Source organism: Sycon ciliatum, chromosome 5, assembly GCF_964019385.1.
Source record: "Sycon ciliatum chromosome 5, ocSycCili1.1, whole genome shotgun sequence".
NCBI classification, from domain to species: domain Eukaryota; kingdom Metazoa; phylum Porifera; class Calcarea; order Leucosolenida; family Sycettidae; genus Sycon; species Sycon ciliatum.
In genome coordinates this window covers 8,688,006-8,702,965 of record NC_088647.1, presented here as the reverse complement: position 1 = coordinate 8,702,965, position 14,960 = coordinate 8,688,006, and the positions used below count along the sequence as shown (strand labels likewise).

The following is a 14,960-nucleotide window of genomic DNA, read 5'->3' as shown; positions in this document are numbered from 1 at the left end:
ATAAAAAGAAAGGTATCAATCCAAAAAGTCCAGAACTCTCAAGTCCAGTTCCGCAAGCAGATCAAGCAACTCAACCTCTAACAATAAAAGTGTCACGAGAAAGAGCATCCGCGTTTAGGCCTAGACCTGTTGATTATACTCCACAGCCGACTAAGAAAAAAGGAAGAAACTGAAAGAAAGGTAGCAATCCAGAATATCCAACTCCAGAAGCATATTTCCGAGGTAATAGTGATAGAGACAGCTTTTCGGAAGATGAAGAATCCTATGCCTATGGGTTTCCTGTATCGGACGGAGTCTTCCACTCACGCTTTGTAGGTAGTGGAATCAGATTTTACAAATCACCTGGTGAGTTAGTAGAAAGACTGGGTTTACTTTGCGCTTCCCGAGAGGCAGGAAATACATCAAAGAAAGTCATTAACGAACTAGTTGAGATCTTGGATCGTTTGTTGAATGAGAAAAGGATAAAAAAGAGTGAATACAAGAAGATATATAAAACTTATGTATAGATAGAACCATGGAAACCATCCTATTTTTTGATAGTCACAGTTCACAAATCACAGGAACAAGTCAAAACTTCCAAGCATCGTTCAACCCTCCATTGTTACTTGATGAAAAGAAGACCTTTGAGATTGCTCTGATCAATTCTACCATCTGGTATAGTTGGTTCAACATCAACACCTCAAACAACCAAATTCGGATTTTTGATGGGAAAACCTGGAAAATTCATCTCATTCCAAGAGGTGCTTACAACTTGACTGACATCAATCGATATATCCAGAGAAAAATCGAAAATGAAGATGGGATAACGATTGAACCAAACTTCAACACTCTACACAGTGAAATTTACCTCAAACATGGATACAAGGTTGACTTTGACATCCCATCATCACTTGCTCCTGTGCTCGGATTTTCAAAGAAACTGGTTGATACAACTTCTACATCTGACTTCATTGTGAATATCACTGACACTCACAACATCCTCATTCACTGTAGCTTGGTAAGTGAGGCATATCTCAATGGTAGAACTGGTGATGTCATTTACTCCTTTTCACCGGATAAACCTCCTGGATTCCAACTCAACATCCAACCGAATGAGAAGACGTTTTTACCATTAACGAAAACTGATAGAATATCGGATGTAATAATGAGGATAACTGATCAAGATGGGAAGGAACTGAACCTCAACAATGAAAGAACCACGTTCAGTCTTCATCTCCGGGAAAGAAAATAAGACTAGATAGATGACATCATGTTCTTGAAACGAAACCAGCTTACCAGACAAAAGGTTATCGGCGGAAGTCTTCTTGGAAATCTGTACAACAAAGCCAAAGGTGTACTATACAACACCAGCAAAATCTTAGCACCAAAGGTCAAATCCATAGGAAAAATGACAGCTCAGAAAGCTTTGGAGGCAGCAAAAGAGCAGATCACTCCAGACATGGTCTTTGATTTAGCAAAAGATCTTGCTAAGGGTGATAGAAAATCAGTAAAAATGAAAGTAAAGAAAGAGGCAAAGCAGCTTGCTACTACTATTGGTAAAGACGAAGCTATCAATCCACATGTTAGAGATACCATCAATCAATTATCAAACAACAAGAACATCAAACGAGTTTTGTTGGATAAGAGTAAAGAGCTCCTCCAAGATAATCAGAGAGCTATCCTATCAAACATCATTGCTGGTTCAGGAATGAAGAGGTTGTAGAAAAAAAAGAAAAAATATATAGGTAGAAACCATGGCCTCTTACACAAGTCCACATTTCGATCTTTTCACAGACCCACCAAAGGATGAATCAACAACTGAGTATGAGTACATAGAATATCTGCCCAGGAACAGCAATGACATGAATAAAGATCAGCATATCATAGAAACCAAGGATCTTGATGAGTACCTTCTTCCTCACAAAGCACTGCTTGAGGTTCGTGGACGTCTCGTCAAAGCAGCAGATGGCTCCAATTATGATTCTGATGATAACATCACTCTTACCAACAACGGATGGTCACTCTTCAAGACTGTTGAGTATCAACTTGACAACAACATGGTAGAGAGAGTTGATAGTCATGTACCACAAGCTTCTACCATTCTCAATCTGGTCCAGTTTAGTGATGATCATGGGAGAAGTTCTGCCACCAACATGCTCTGGTACAAGGATACAGGAACTGGACAAGCATATCCTAATGAGTTCAGGAATTCAGGTGCATTGTTGACAACAACCGATGTCCCAAACGCAACACAACTTACTGGAACACTTTTCAGACAGCATTTTCAGACAGGAGCTCTAAAGAATCCTGCTTACAATACCGGATACAGTGCTCGACATCTCATTACAACTGGAAATAAGGATACAACCATGTTGCTTCCTTTATCATCACTGTTAGGTTTTTGTAAAGATGTTGATACAGTATTCATGGGAGTCAAGCATACACTCAATCTTACCAGAGAATCATCAGCCAACTACATTCACAGAGCAAATGGTGTTGATCCAGGAAGGTTTGACATCAAACATCTTTCTTTGTGGATACCAAAGGTGAGACCATCACTCCAACTAGCTAGTAAGATTGAAAGTAAGTTGGTTAAGTCCACCCTCCGAGATCTATACTTCGAGCTAGTCCGGGTTTATAGAAATCAGTATGGATCAACGGAGACAAACCCATCCTGGAGAGTGACTACTCACAGCAATGAGGAGCTCTCAACTCATATCTTCTTTGCCATCCAAGCAGCTAATCGAAGTGGGAATCAAGAACAGAACAACCAGGTTTTCGACAATGCTGACCTCAGAAGCTTGTCTGTATACATCAACAGCGATAGATTCCCAGAACGTGATTTGGATATGAATTTCAGTCCAGCTACTCGGAATTATACAAGAGCATACATGCTTTTCCAAGAAGCCATCCAAAAATATGCTGACACAGACAGTGGAAGTCAGGTAAGTGTGGAGGATTTTGCCTCTTTGTACACCATCATTCATGTAGATGTGAGTAAGCATAAGGAGAAGCTGAGGAACAGCTCTGCTGATATCGAACTTCGATGGAGACTTGGAAAACCGTTTGAGTTTCCCACTGGTACAGCTGCTTCTTACCAAACCATCTGTTTGATTCTCTCCGAACGTCATCTCAAACTCAATGGTATGAATGGCAAAATGAGTGTTGTGGTGTAAGAAAAAAGATAATAGTAGATAGGAACCATGAATGAGTTGGAAAAGGACATTGAGATTTTATTAACAAAGGAACTAACACAGAAGAAAGGTGGTAGTATCGGTTCTGTGATCGGAAGATTGGTTGGGAAGATATCTCCACTTGTGATCAAGCATGCTCCCAACATCCTTGGTACACTTGGACTGGCTGGTATTTCTGGTGCTATTTCTGGAAGCACACACAGAGCCACAGCTGGTCGTGGAATCGGTCAGTATGTAGAATATGGATTGATGCTAACTCCAAACCAAAAGAAGAAACTTGGTAGTGCTCATGATGGAATCACACTCCGGTTGACAAAAAAATCAGTTATCCGGAAATGATATGCTTTTGCTCACAAACCGACAGATTACCAAAATCAAAAAGTCCAAGCAAAAAGGAGTAGGAATGGATCTCAAGTTATCCAGTACTCAACTCAAGAAGCAAGGAGGGTTTCTCGGAGCATTAGCAGCTGGATTATTAGCACCAGCTCTGGGAAAAATGATCGGTTTAGGAAACACCGGTGAAGGATTACAACTTCCTGGAACACGGAGGGGTAGAGGGGTAAAAAAAGACCAAAAAGGAAAGGGGTTACGTCTACCAGGAACGTGAGACCACTGACCAACTTTGACATTGATGAAATTCTGAGATCTATTCCACATTTCAGAGGAACTTTTAGCAAAGATCAGCTTCCACAACCTCTATCATCAAAGGATTGTTTGGTAATCAATCTCCAAGATTTCTTGGACGGTGGTGGTACTCACTGGGTTTGTGTGTTTGGTAATGAATATTTTGACAGCTTTGGCTTATCACCACCAGAGGAGGTAGTCGGGTGGATGAAGAAGCACCATAAAAAATGTTGGTATAACTCATCAAAGATACAGATGAATGATAGTGTCCTGTGTGGATACTACTGTATACATTTCATAGAAGAAAGAAACAAAGGCAGAAGTTCTCTTGATGTCTTGTTGGATTTCACTCAGCACCCCAGTCAAGAAAATGAGCAGTTGGTATTGTAAAAAAAAGGGGAAGAAAAAAAGAGATAAAAAAGGAAAACACAAAAAACCTTTTTTCTTTCACTAGTTCCTTTTTCTTTTTTGGTATTCATTGTATAAGCATCATCAATTTTATCATTCACGGAGCTTGTGGAATTTCGTTTTTTCATGACGGGATTTGTGATTTCTTGGATAAGACTTCTCACATTTCTCACAGACAACTCTTTCATTGGCATATTGTCTGATTTTCTTGTGATTATCTTGATACCACTCTGATGCTGATCTTCCAGGCTTGTTTTTATTCACGGTATCCAGTTTTTCGATCCAGTATCGTTCTCTCCTCTTAAGCTCATCTTTATCAAACATTGATAGAGAGTCAATCTCAACAATTTCTACATGTCCGAGATCAAGCAGAATGAATGATGTCACAAAATTATGATTACCTTTTTGATATGCTCTGAAAGTGGATCTATGAAGATACAACCTATTTTTCAGTGGTAGACAAGTGGAGCCCACATATACCTGATCGGTGTGTTGGCTTACAAGTTTGTAAATCTTACAAGGAGAAGTCATCTTTGCTGATAGAAAATCTTTGGAATTCTCATCGGTATACTTCTATACAACAGGATTCAAATAACCGTTTATGATGATAATTCGGTGTAGAAAAAAAGAGGAGAGTTGGTCACCTCTTTTCTCTTCTCTTCTCTTCTCTTTCTCTCTTCTATTTTTTCTTACAAATATTCATCAATATCATCCTGAAACTTCTCTAACAGGTGATTGTTGGTGTAGGAACTACAGATTCCTCCATACTTTGGATTTTCACAAATTCTCAGGAAAATGCTTGGGATGATATTCATTTGTTCATCAAGAGCATTTTCAAACACATCATCAAATAAATCACTGGTCATTGAATCATCCATCATTATTCTATCAATCATCTCATCTTCACTTTCATCAATGTGATTAATAAATGATTCCATATCCTCCCAAGGATCACCACAATCAGGAGTATCAGGTTCATAGTCAAAGTCCTCATAGGAGAAATAGTCACTTGGAAAAGACGCAGCCATCGTTGTAGGTAATTGATTTTACAAATTCTATCAAACTTGTTGGATCTTACCCTATAGTATGAACAGTTTAGATAACATAATTGGTGATATGGGTGGAAAGAAAAAAAGATAGATAGACAAACATGAAAATGTATCACATAATCTGCCGTGGGACAGTTGGGTTTGGATATTCTCTCTCCAACATTCCACATTTCCGTGGAAATATTCTGGGGGTGAGTTTGGATCTCACGAAAGATGATCAGGAGTATGACACGATCAACATCCACATATTTACCATAAATCCACAGATTTTTCTATCATTGACAAAAGCTGAGCTTTTACAAGATGGATAATGGAAATTTCAGACTTGTTTGTGCTGAAAAGATTGATGAGAGCTTGGAAGATCACTGTGAAAATATGGGATTGTTGAAACATCTTTGTATACATGAGAAATAAAAAAGTAGATAGATAGATAAAGATGAATGTTCATTGCCTATCGTGTAAGAAAAAGCAACAGATGAGGGGGATACAAGGAGAAGTCACATCAACTGGTCAACCATATGTCAAGGGTAAGTGCTCAGTATGTGGTCGATCGTGTTCACAATTTATCAAGAAATCGGAAATCAGAGAAGGTGGATTCCTGTCTGGTTTGTTCAAGATGATAGGTTTAGGAGTAAAAAAAAAAAAGATAGGAAATGGACTGATGATCTGGCTGATGAGTTACACAAGCCAAAGCGTGTGAATTTCACTAAGAGACAGGTGACTGTGAGTGAGATTGATGAAATCTGGTCCGCCGATCTCGTGGATATGACAGCTTTTCGTAAATACAATGATGAAATCAAATTTCTGCTTACTGTCATTGATCTGTTCAGCCGATATGCTTGGGTTGTCCCACTCCAATCCAAGAAAGGTGTTGACATCCAATCAGCATTTCGATCCATCGTGAAAACTAGCAGCAGGAAACCACGTAAGCTGTGGGTTGATCAGGGTACCGAGTTCTATAATCGAACGTTCAAACACTGGCTTGATGAGAATCAGATCACGATGTACAGCACTCACAACGAAGGAAAGGCTGTTGTAGTTGAGCGTTTCAACCGAACTCTGAAAACCATGATGTGGAAATACTTCAGTGCTAACTCCACCAGCAGGTACATCGATGTCCTTCCATATTTGGTAGAGAAGTAGAGGGGACGGTTTCAAATAGGACACCGGTTGCAAACCGGAACGGACTCAATATTCACTTTCTCTCTTGGTATTTTGATTAGAAAACATAGTCACAGTGAGACTACTATGTGTTATACTCCGAGCCAAAATTTCATGGCTCTGCGATGACCAGAAGCGCCATATCAAGCAGGTGAGTTTTTGACGTGTTGCTTCGCACTGCGACTTGAGTTTTACGACTTTCGAAAAATCAACTTCTTGTCGCAGGTAAACAGCGGCTCGCCTCTCGCCAATAAAGCACCGCATACCAATCAAAACTAATGGAAGCACACACAAGGCTTATTGTTACTCTGTACTGGCCGTCGTGGAGCGATAGCAATTACCTAATTTCAGACCCAGAGTGAATTTGACGTGCACTCTAAAACGTGTCCGGTTTGGAGCCACCTCTGATTTGAACTTTTTTGAAGCGAAAAATTGGGCAACTTGGAAGCAATGGGTCAACACAAAGGAGTGGCTCAGTTCGATTGACTCTGGCCCCAGAGCAAACTCCAACATGCCAGTTTCCTTCCACAAACATATTTCGAGTGAAAAATCAACGCTGATGATCGGTTTGGGTCTATACAAATTTGGCTGTCAAAACGTCCCGGTATCGAGCCGTCTCCTCTACAACACGACAAAACACAGAGGTGTTCGGATGACACCAACTGAGGCACCACGGGAGAAGAACGCTGATCGAATCCGTGACTCACTGGGTGAGAAATCTCCACTATCCAGGTCCACTAAATTCCAGATAGATGACCACGTCCGACTGGTGAAGCAGAAACGACATTTCGAGAAAGGATACACTCCGAACTGGACTGAGGAGGTATTCAGGATCACCGATATTCTCCCGACCAGACCCACTACGTACTCTGTCAAGGACCTCGATGGTGAACCCGTTGATGGGTCGTTCTATGAACAAGAGCTCCAGAAAACTACTCAAGAAATCTACCGGATCGAGAAAGTGCTCCGAAAGGACAACAAGAAGAAACAAGCCCTTGTGAGGTGGAAAGGCTACTCGGCAAGATTCGACAGCTGGGTGCCGTTTGATCAACTCAGCTGGTTGTGAAAACGCTCCGACTCCGAAACTGAAAAATATGTGAGCTCTGAAAAAGCTCCGACTCCGAAACTGAAAAACTCCGAGAAAGGTCAAATCTCACAGTGATGTCAGCATGATGATGACTGTCTCCAATCACAAGATCGTGGGTTCGAATCTAGGTTTGGACACCCCGTTCTTTTTTTCTTTCTTTCTAGGATGTAGATTAATGTATATTAGAGGGTTGTGATATACAGTAATGCTATCACTGATTGAAAAAATCCTTGTGTAGTGTAAAGATGGAATTTGACCTGAGCAAACTCACTATCACCTATGACGGGAAGAAACTCAAGACTGAGAAACAACTCCGGTGGATTCATAAAAAATTAGACCAAAGAAAGAATCGGGAACTTCTCAAGCAACAGATTCGGAAGAATCGAAAGAAGAAGAGGAAACCGATTGTCACACCACCGTTCACAGTCTCAAAGTCAGTACCCAAAGGGATTCTGAAATCGTTCATCTATGAACCGAAAGAGAATCATCCAGATCTGTATATATTCTTTGATAGTGTCAACATCCCACTGAGAACATTGATACAGAAAGAACTGGAAAATCTCAAAGGTGTGAAAGTCAGTCTGACATTACAAGTAGAAATGGAGAAAGGAGATGACATAACAACCACAGACACACCATACTTCAGGAGTGGACCAATGACAGTCACAACATCTCATGAGATTGATGACGGTATTCGAACGGCACACACACAAATTCATAGAAATATCGATAAGTGGATACAGAATGGATCAAACTGGCACATCAATCATATCGTCGGATTTTACGTTGATGTAGCAGCATATCAGCCAATGAGAGGTAAATCCTACATTGATTTACCGAACGAGCTCAAGAAAAAGAAGGCAATCATCAATGTCAAGAATAAGGATGATAAATGTCTGATGTGGGCACTGCTCTCAGCTCTGTATCCAGCAAAGAAGCATAGTGACAGGGTAACTCAGTATACAGACTATAGCAACAAACTTGATCTGTTCGGAATCGATTTTCCAACACCACTGAGTCAGATTTCCAAAGTCGAGAAGCAAAACAGCCTAGCTATCAATGTCTTTGGGTATGAAGATAACGTGATCTATCCACTACTGCTGACAAAGGAAAGAGGTGAGAAAGTGATCAATCTTCTACTATACCAAAAAGAAGATCAGAATCACTACTGTTGGATCAAAGATTTCAGCAGATTGTGCTACGATCAGTCAAAGCATAAAGCCAGGAAATTCTTCTGTACAAGATGTCTCCAACCACACAACACAGAGAAATCCCTGAGCAATCATCAGGAGTATTGTGATAATATCACTGGATTATCAGCACACATGGTACTACCAGAACCGGACGACGATGGAAATCAACCAACACTGAAGTTCATTAATCATCACAAAATGCTACAATGTCCCTATGTCATCTATGCTGACACTGAGGCACTGATCAAGAAAATTGATGGAGTGAAAAGCCAACAAACCAGCCGGGATTCACAGCATGTTCCTTGTGGTTTTGGTTATGTCGTGGTGCGTTCTGACGGAGTGATGACAAGTCAGTGTTTCTACCGGGGTGCTCATGCCATGGATGTATTCTTTGATAAACTCAAAGATGAGGAGAAGAAAATCCAATCAGCACTCAATAATCCAGCACCGATGGATCTCACTAAGGAACAAGAAGAATTGTTCAGAGAGACAGAAGACTGTTGGATTTGTAAAAAGAAACTTGGTGAGGACAGAGTCCGTGATCACGACCACATCACTGGTGATTTCCGCGGTGCCGCACACAATGACTGTAACATCAAACTCAGAATTTATCCATACAAGCAGCACATCCCTGTGGTTTTTCACAACCTGAAAGGCTATGACAGTCATCATCTCATCGGAGCAATCGGCAAGACAGATGTTGAGACCGTCACATACACGGATAAGGATGGTGTGTGTAAGAGTAAAACTGTGGGTGAGATATCAGTCATTCCCAACAACATGGAGAAATTCATCTCATTCACATGGAGACAGTTCCGGTTCATCGACAGCTGCCAGTTTCTCAATGCGTCACTCGATAGACTTGTGAAAACGACACCAGATGAGTCATTCACTCACACCAAGACGTTGCCAAACCATCAGCTGTTGATGAGGAAAGGAGTATACCCCAATGAGTACATGAACAGCTTCTCCAGGTTCGATGAGACTCAGCTACCAGCACAGAGTAAGTTCTATTCTTCACTGTCTGATGAGGGGGTGAGTGACGATGACTACAAACATGCTGAGATAATGTGGATGAAATTCGACTGTCAGACTCTTGGTGATTATCATGACTTGTATCTCAAGACCGACGTGTTTCTCTTGGCTGACATCTTTGAGAATTTCAGAGTAGAAGCTGTCAGAACGTATCAGCTGGATCCAGCAAATTACTACACTCTGCCTGGATTTGCCTGGGATGCTCTGTTGATGTACTCAGGTGTGTCCTTGGAATTACTAACAGACTATGATCAACACTTGTTTGTAGAATCAGGAATGAGAGGCGGTGTGTCGATGGTCTCACAACGATATGCTGCTGCTAATAATCACTATCAGGAGAAATTTGATGTTGATCAGCCATCGTCATTTATCCAGTATCTCGATGCCAACAATCTCTATGGTTGGGCAATGTCACAGTGTTATATTCGCCAGAATATGATCGACAGAGAACTACATGGAGCAAGAGCACAATATATTACAACTATACTTCAGAACGACAAGCAAGGAACTATTCGAAATTAGGAAACGAATAACTGACATAGCTGACAGAGTAGACTACGCGCTCTACTTCAAACACTACGCATAACGTACACATGGCAAAGCAGTTGACAACAGTGTACAAGGCATGCATGTATAATGTGCAGTACACACAGAGCAGCGTATGGCGTACAGATCATGTACAGACAGACTATGGATTCAAACATAACACTCCTCCTCCTTTAGATAAGAAACGCCGTGAGGAATAGAATGTTGTTCATACTAAAACAAAAAAGAACTACTGCGTTGCAACAGGGAACACAGTAAAGGTAAAGCTCACAGAACAATTAACAAAACGGAATGAGCTGTGCTAGAATCATGACAGGACTGTTAGTGTCATCACAATTCTTCAATCAAGCGTTGACGGGGACGATGCTGTCTGGAGGATCGGCGCGGCGACTGTGCTGGCTTAGCCTCAGACGATGTGGATAGGGGTTGAGCTACTTCGATGTCTGCATCGGGCTCAAATGCTGGCTCGACAGCTGGTACAGCGGGAGCGTGTTCTGCTGGTGCACTGACTGGTGCAGGTACGGTAGAAGGCTGGCGGAACTCAACGGCCGGTTGCGGTTGCATTTCAATTTGTTCAGTCTCCTCTTCCCTCTCAGATTCTGCCATACGAAGGTGGTCAGAATGTACATGTCGCGTCTGTTCACCGGTACGAACGATGTACGATAGCGGACCAAGCCGCTCGGCGATAGTTCCGTGAATCCACTTTGGACCATTGCCATTACGAGTGTTGAGTACTGCTACAGCATCACCGGGAGTATAGTCTCTCTTCGTTGATGACGCTGTAGTCTGACGCTGACGCTGGGAACTACTGAAATTGGGCTTCAGCAGGGAGAACTTGACGTTTGGGGATTTCTTGAACACCAAGCTTGCAGGCGTGACTTGTGTTGTTGAATGTGGTGTGTTGCGGTACGCGAACACAAAACGGTGGAGCTGGGTGCCGGCTGACACGTTGTCCGGGCGAGTACGTAGCGCCTTCTTTAACTCTTGGACACAACGTTCTACTTGTCCATTGGACGCAGGATGGTATGGCGGCGTGCACTTATGGCTGATTCCGTTCTCCAAACAGAATTGGCGGAACAGGTGCGACGTGAACTGCGGACCGTTGTCGCTGACCAGTGTCTTCGGGATGCCGTACGTAGATAAGAACAACAGTAGGCACTCCAGGGTCTGGTGGGTTGTCGTAGAAGACATCTTGTAGACGCTGAGCCATTTTGAATAGGCGTCTACAAGCAGAAAGTAGTGCTGGCCGTCGTGCTCGGCGAAGTCGACATGCACTCTTTCAAAGGGCTCGGAGGGATAGATCCAGGGATGCGGTGCTTCCTTGGGCGGAGCGTTAGCGGTGTCTTGGCACTGACGGCATGACGTGGCTAGATGCTTGATATCATCATCAATGCCTGGCCACCAGAAGAAACTGCGTGCGACGGACTTCATTCGCACAATGCCAAGGTGCACACTGTGCAGCTCCTGCAGCAGCGCGCGGCGAAGTTGCACAGGGATTACGGTACGATGGCCTCTCACCAAACAACCAGACTCAATCGTCAGCTCGTTGCGGCATCGGCGGTAGGCTTGAAGATCGTCGGGGGTGTCGGCGGGCCAACCGAACTGAAGGTACTGCATGATGCGCGAGATAATGGCATCGTCTTTGCTGGCTGCAGCAACATCAGCAGCAGAGACAGGTAGAGACTCACATGGATCACGGGCATGCTGGAGAACGGCGTTCACAACGGTTGCTTCTTGCTGCTCGGACAGCTTCAATGGCAGGCGGGATAAGCAGTCAGCGATGACGTTAGCGGTGCCACTGATATGCTCAATCTGGTACTCATACTCACTGAGAATTCCTGCCCAACGCTGTAACCGGGAAACGGCTGTTGCTGGCATGTCGGAGTGCGGTCCAAAGATACGCAGCAGCGGCTTATGGTCAGTGCGGAGTACGAACGGACGACCATACAAATACATGTGAAGACGTTTCACTGCGAACACAATTGCTAGAGCTTCACGCTCGATCTGGCTGTAGTGCGATTCGGCAGAACTCAAAGCTCGGGACACGAAGCACACAGGACGTCGGCTGCCAGTATCATCTTCTTGCAGCAGACAGGCACCGAGGCCATACGGAGAAGCGTCACACTCGACAATGACTTTGCGGTTGATGTCGAAGTGGGCAAGAATGGGTGCATCAGCCATCAGATTCTTGACCTTCTCGAATGACTCTTGACATTCAGACGACCAGTCCCAGGGTGCGTCTTTCACGAGAAGTTGTCGTAGCGGCTGTAGTACATCTGAGATAGATGGCACGAAACGGCTGTAGAACATCACTAAACCGATGAACGACTGCAGAGCTGTCTGGTCTTTCGGTGGTGGTGCGTCGACAATGGCAGCAACCTTGTCGCCATTGGTTTGAATGCCTTCGCCTGAGACAGTGAAACCGAGATAGCGGACCTGGTCAACGCTGAGTACACACTTCTCGAGACGTAGACGTACACCAAATTAGGCAAGTCGCTCCAGTACTTGACGTAGGCGCTCATCGTGCTCGGCTGGGGTTGCTCCGGTGATGAGGATGTCGTCATAGAAACAAACCACACCGGGGATGCCTTGCAGGATCTGATCCATGGTTTGTTGCCAGATTGCCGGGGCACTTGCAACACCAAACGGCAGACGGTTGAATGCATAGAGACCGCGATGCGTGGCAATGACGCAATACTTCTGGCTTGCTTCGGATAGCGGCAGCTGTGCGTATGCCTGGCTGAGATCAAGCGTGCTGAACATTGACCCACCGGCAAGACGTGACAACAGATCATTCGGATTAGGTATTGGATGCTGACGTGGATCGATGTGCCGGTTGATCGTGACCTTGAAGTCGGCACAAAGGCGAATGTCGCCGTTCTTTTTGCTGACTATCACTAGTGGCGAGGCCCACTCAGCTGACTTGACTGGACGTATGATACCTTCACCCTCCAGACGGTCGAGCTCACGCTCCACGGCAGGACGCAGAGCATATGGAACGGGACGAGCTGAACAACAGCGAGGGGTCGCTCCCTCCTTCAAGTGGATCTCAGCTTGGTGGTCCTTGACCGTACCGAGGCCAGTTCCAAATACCGCCGGAAACTCATTCTTGAAGTCAGCCTCTGTGCTCGACACCGAGTTGATGCGGAACAATGATGGCCAGTCGAGACGAAGACGGTGCAACCAGTTACGACCGAGTAGGGGATGGCTACCGCCCTTCACAACCACAATGGTGTCTGTGATGGATTGCTCACCGTACGCTACTTCAACAACCGTCTCTCCTACCACTGGTAGCGAACTGCCATCATAGGTGGTGAGTTGCAGCTGGGACGCCGCAAGCGGAACATCACTCCAGGACTGTTCCCACACGTGTTCAGGTACTAGAGTGACTTTCGCGCCTGTGTCCACTTCCATTCTCAGCGGCCGTTCGTTGACGAACACGGACACAAACAGCGAGTCTGACTTGTTCAGCGGAGACGTGACTTTCCCAATAGCGTAGGACTCATGCTGGACAGGCTTCTGCTGAGATGCTGGTGCGCTGTGTGCTGAAGGTGCACTAACGACTTGATGTGTACCACCTCCTCTTCCTCTCCTTCCAGTCTTGGACGACCTGGATGTCACTGGTTTCCGACACTTGCGCTTGTAGTGACCTTTCTTGTGGCAATTCAGACACTCCTTGCCACGTGCAGGGCAGTCAGCAGACTCCGCTGTGTGATCTGAAAGACCACAGTTGCTACATTCTGCTCCGGGTGGACCACTTGAATGCGTTGGTGTCCTAGTGCCAGTAGTGGAGGATACCAGACGGACAGGAGCTGGAGCACTGCGCGATTGTGACATTCCTCGAGCGCTGAGTTCAGTTGCCTCGAACTGTCTGGACAACTCCAGAGCATCCTTGAGCTTGAGAGTGCCTTGTTTCTCCAGAAACTTTCGGCGTAGACGATCATCGATGCACTTCTCTACAAGCTGGTCACACACTTGCTCGTCCTGGTCAGCAAACGAACAGAGCTTTGCTTGTTGAACCAAACGGTTGCCAAACTGAGCTACTGTCTCTGTCTCCATTTGCGCCAATCGGCGGAAAGTATGTCGTTCGAACATTACATTCGGAGTGTACTGAAAGTACGAATCCAACATAGTGACTACTTTGTCGTAAGAATTCTGGACAGAACCATCCGTCGGAGCTGGAGGTTCCGGGAGCGTGTCAAACACGTCCTGTACAGCGGGACCAACAAGATGTAACAGCTTTGCTTTCGACCGTGTCGAATCGGTGATATCCTCTGCAGCAAGGTAGTATTGAAAACTGCGTTTCCACTTCGCCCAGCGAATGGCTACATCTTGAGCAGGGCCAGTAGGATCGAACTGAGGTACTGGGCGTTCTGCCATTGCGGATTACAAAAAAACTATCTTCGTCGCCAGTGTTATATTCGCCAGAATATGATCGACAGAGAACTACATGGAGCAAGAGCACAATATATTACAACTATACTTCAGAACGACAAGCAAGGAACTATTCGAAATTAGGAAACGAATAACTGACATAGCTGACAGAGTAGACTACGCGCTCTACTTCAAACACTACGCATAACGTACACATGGCAAAGCAGTTGACAACAGTGTACAAGGCATGCATGTATAATGTGCAGTACACACAGAGCAGCGTATGGCGTACAGATCATGTACAGACAGA

The 14,960-nt window shown here is 44.4% G+C and overlaps 3 protein-coding genes across 3 annotated transcripts; 1 reads left to right on the top strand and 2 right to left on the bottom strand.

Moving 5' to 3' along the window:
- The first annotated feature begins 7,067 nt into the window (after nt 1-7,067).
- Nucleotides 7,068-7,481, top strand: LOC135816775 (uncharacterized). The gene has a single exon (XM_065329875.1). The coding sequence runs from the start codon at nt 7,068-7,070 to the stop codon at nt 7,479-7,481; it is 414 nt and encodes a 137-aa protein (XP_065185947.1).
- Nucleotides 7,482-10,606: 3,125 nt separating this feature from the next.
- LOC135816774 (uncharacterized protein K02A2.6-like) lies at nt 10,607-12,586 on the bottom strand. Its single transcript, XM_065329874.1, has one exon. The coding sequence runs from the start codon at nt 12,584-12,586 to the stop codon at nt 10,607-10,609; it is 1,980 nt and encodes a 659-aa protein (XP_065185946.1).
- A 174-nt stretch (nt 12,587-12,760) lies between these two features.
- On the bottom strand, nt 12,761-14,656 carry LOC135816773 (uncharacterized protein K02A2.6-like). The gene has a single exon (XM_065329873.1). The coding sequence runs from the start codon at nt 14,654-14,656 to the stop codon at nt 12,761-12,763; it is 1,896 nt and encodes a 631-aa protein (XP_065185945.1).
- Between the last annotated feature and the right edge of the window lie 304 nt (nt 14,657-14,960).

Bases quoted from the DNA above. Each gene is read 5' to 3' on its own strand.
- LOC135816775 (XM_065329875.1), top strand. From the start codon at position 7,068: ATGACACCAACTGAGGCACCACGGGAGAAGAACGCTGATCGAATCCGT.
- LOC135816774 (XM_065329874.1), bottom strand. From the start codon at position 12,586: ATGTTCTACAGCCGTTTCGTGCCATCTATCTCAGATGTACTACAGCCG.
- LOC135816773 (XM_065329873.1), bottom strand. From the start codon at position 14,656: ATGGCAGAACGCCCAGTACCTCAGTTCGATCCTACTGGCCCTGCTCAA.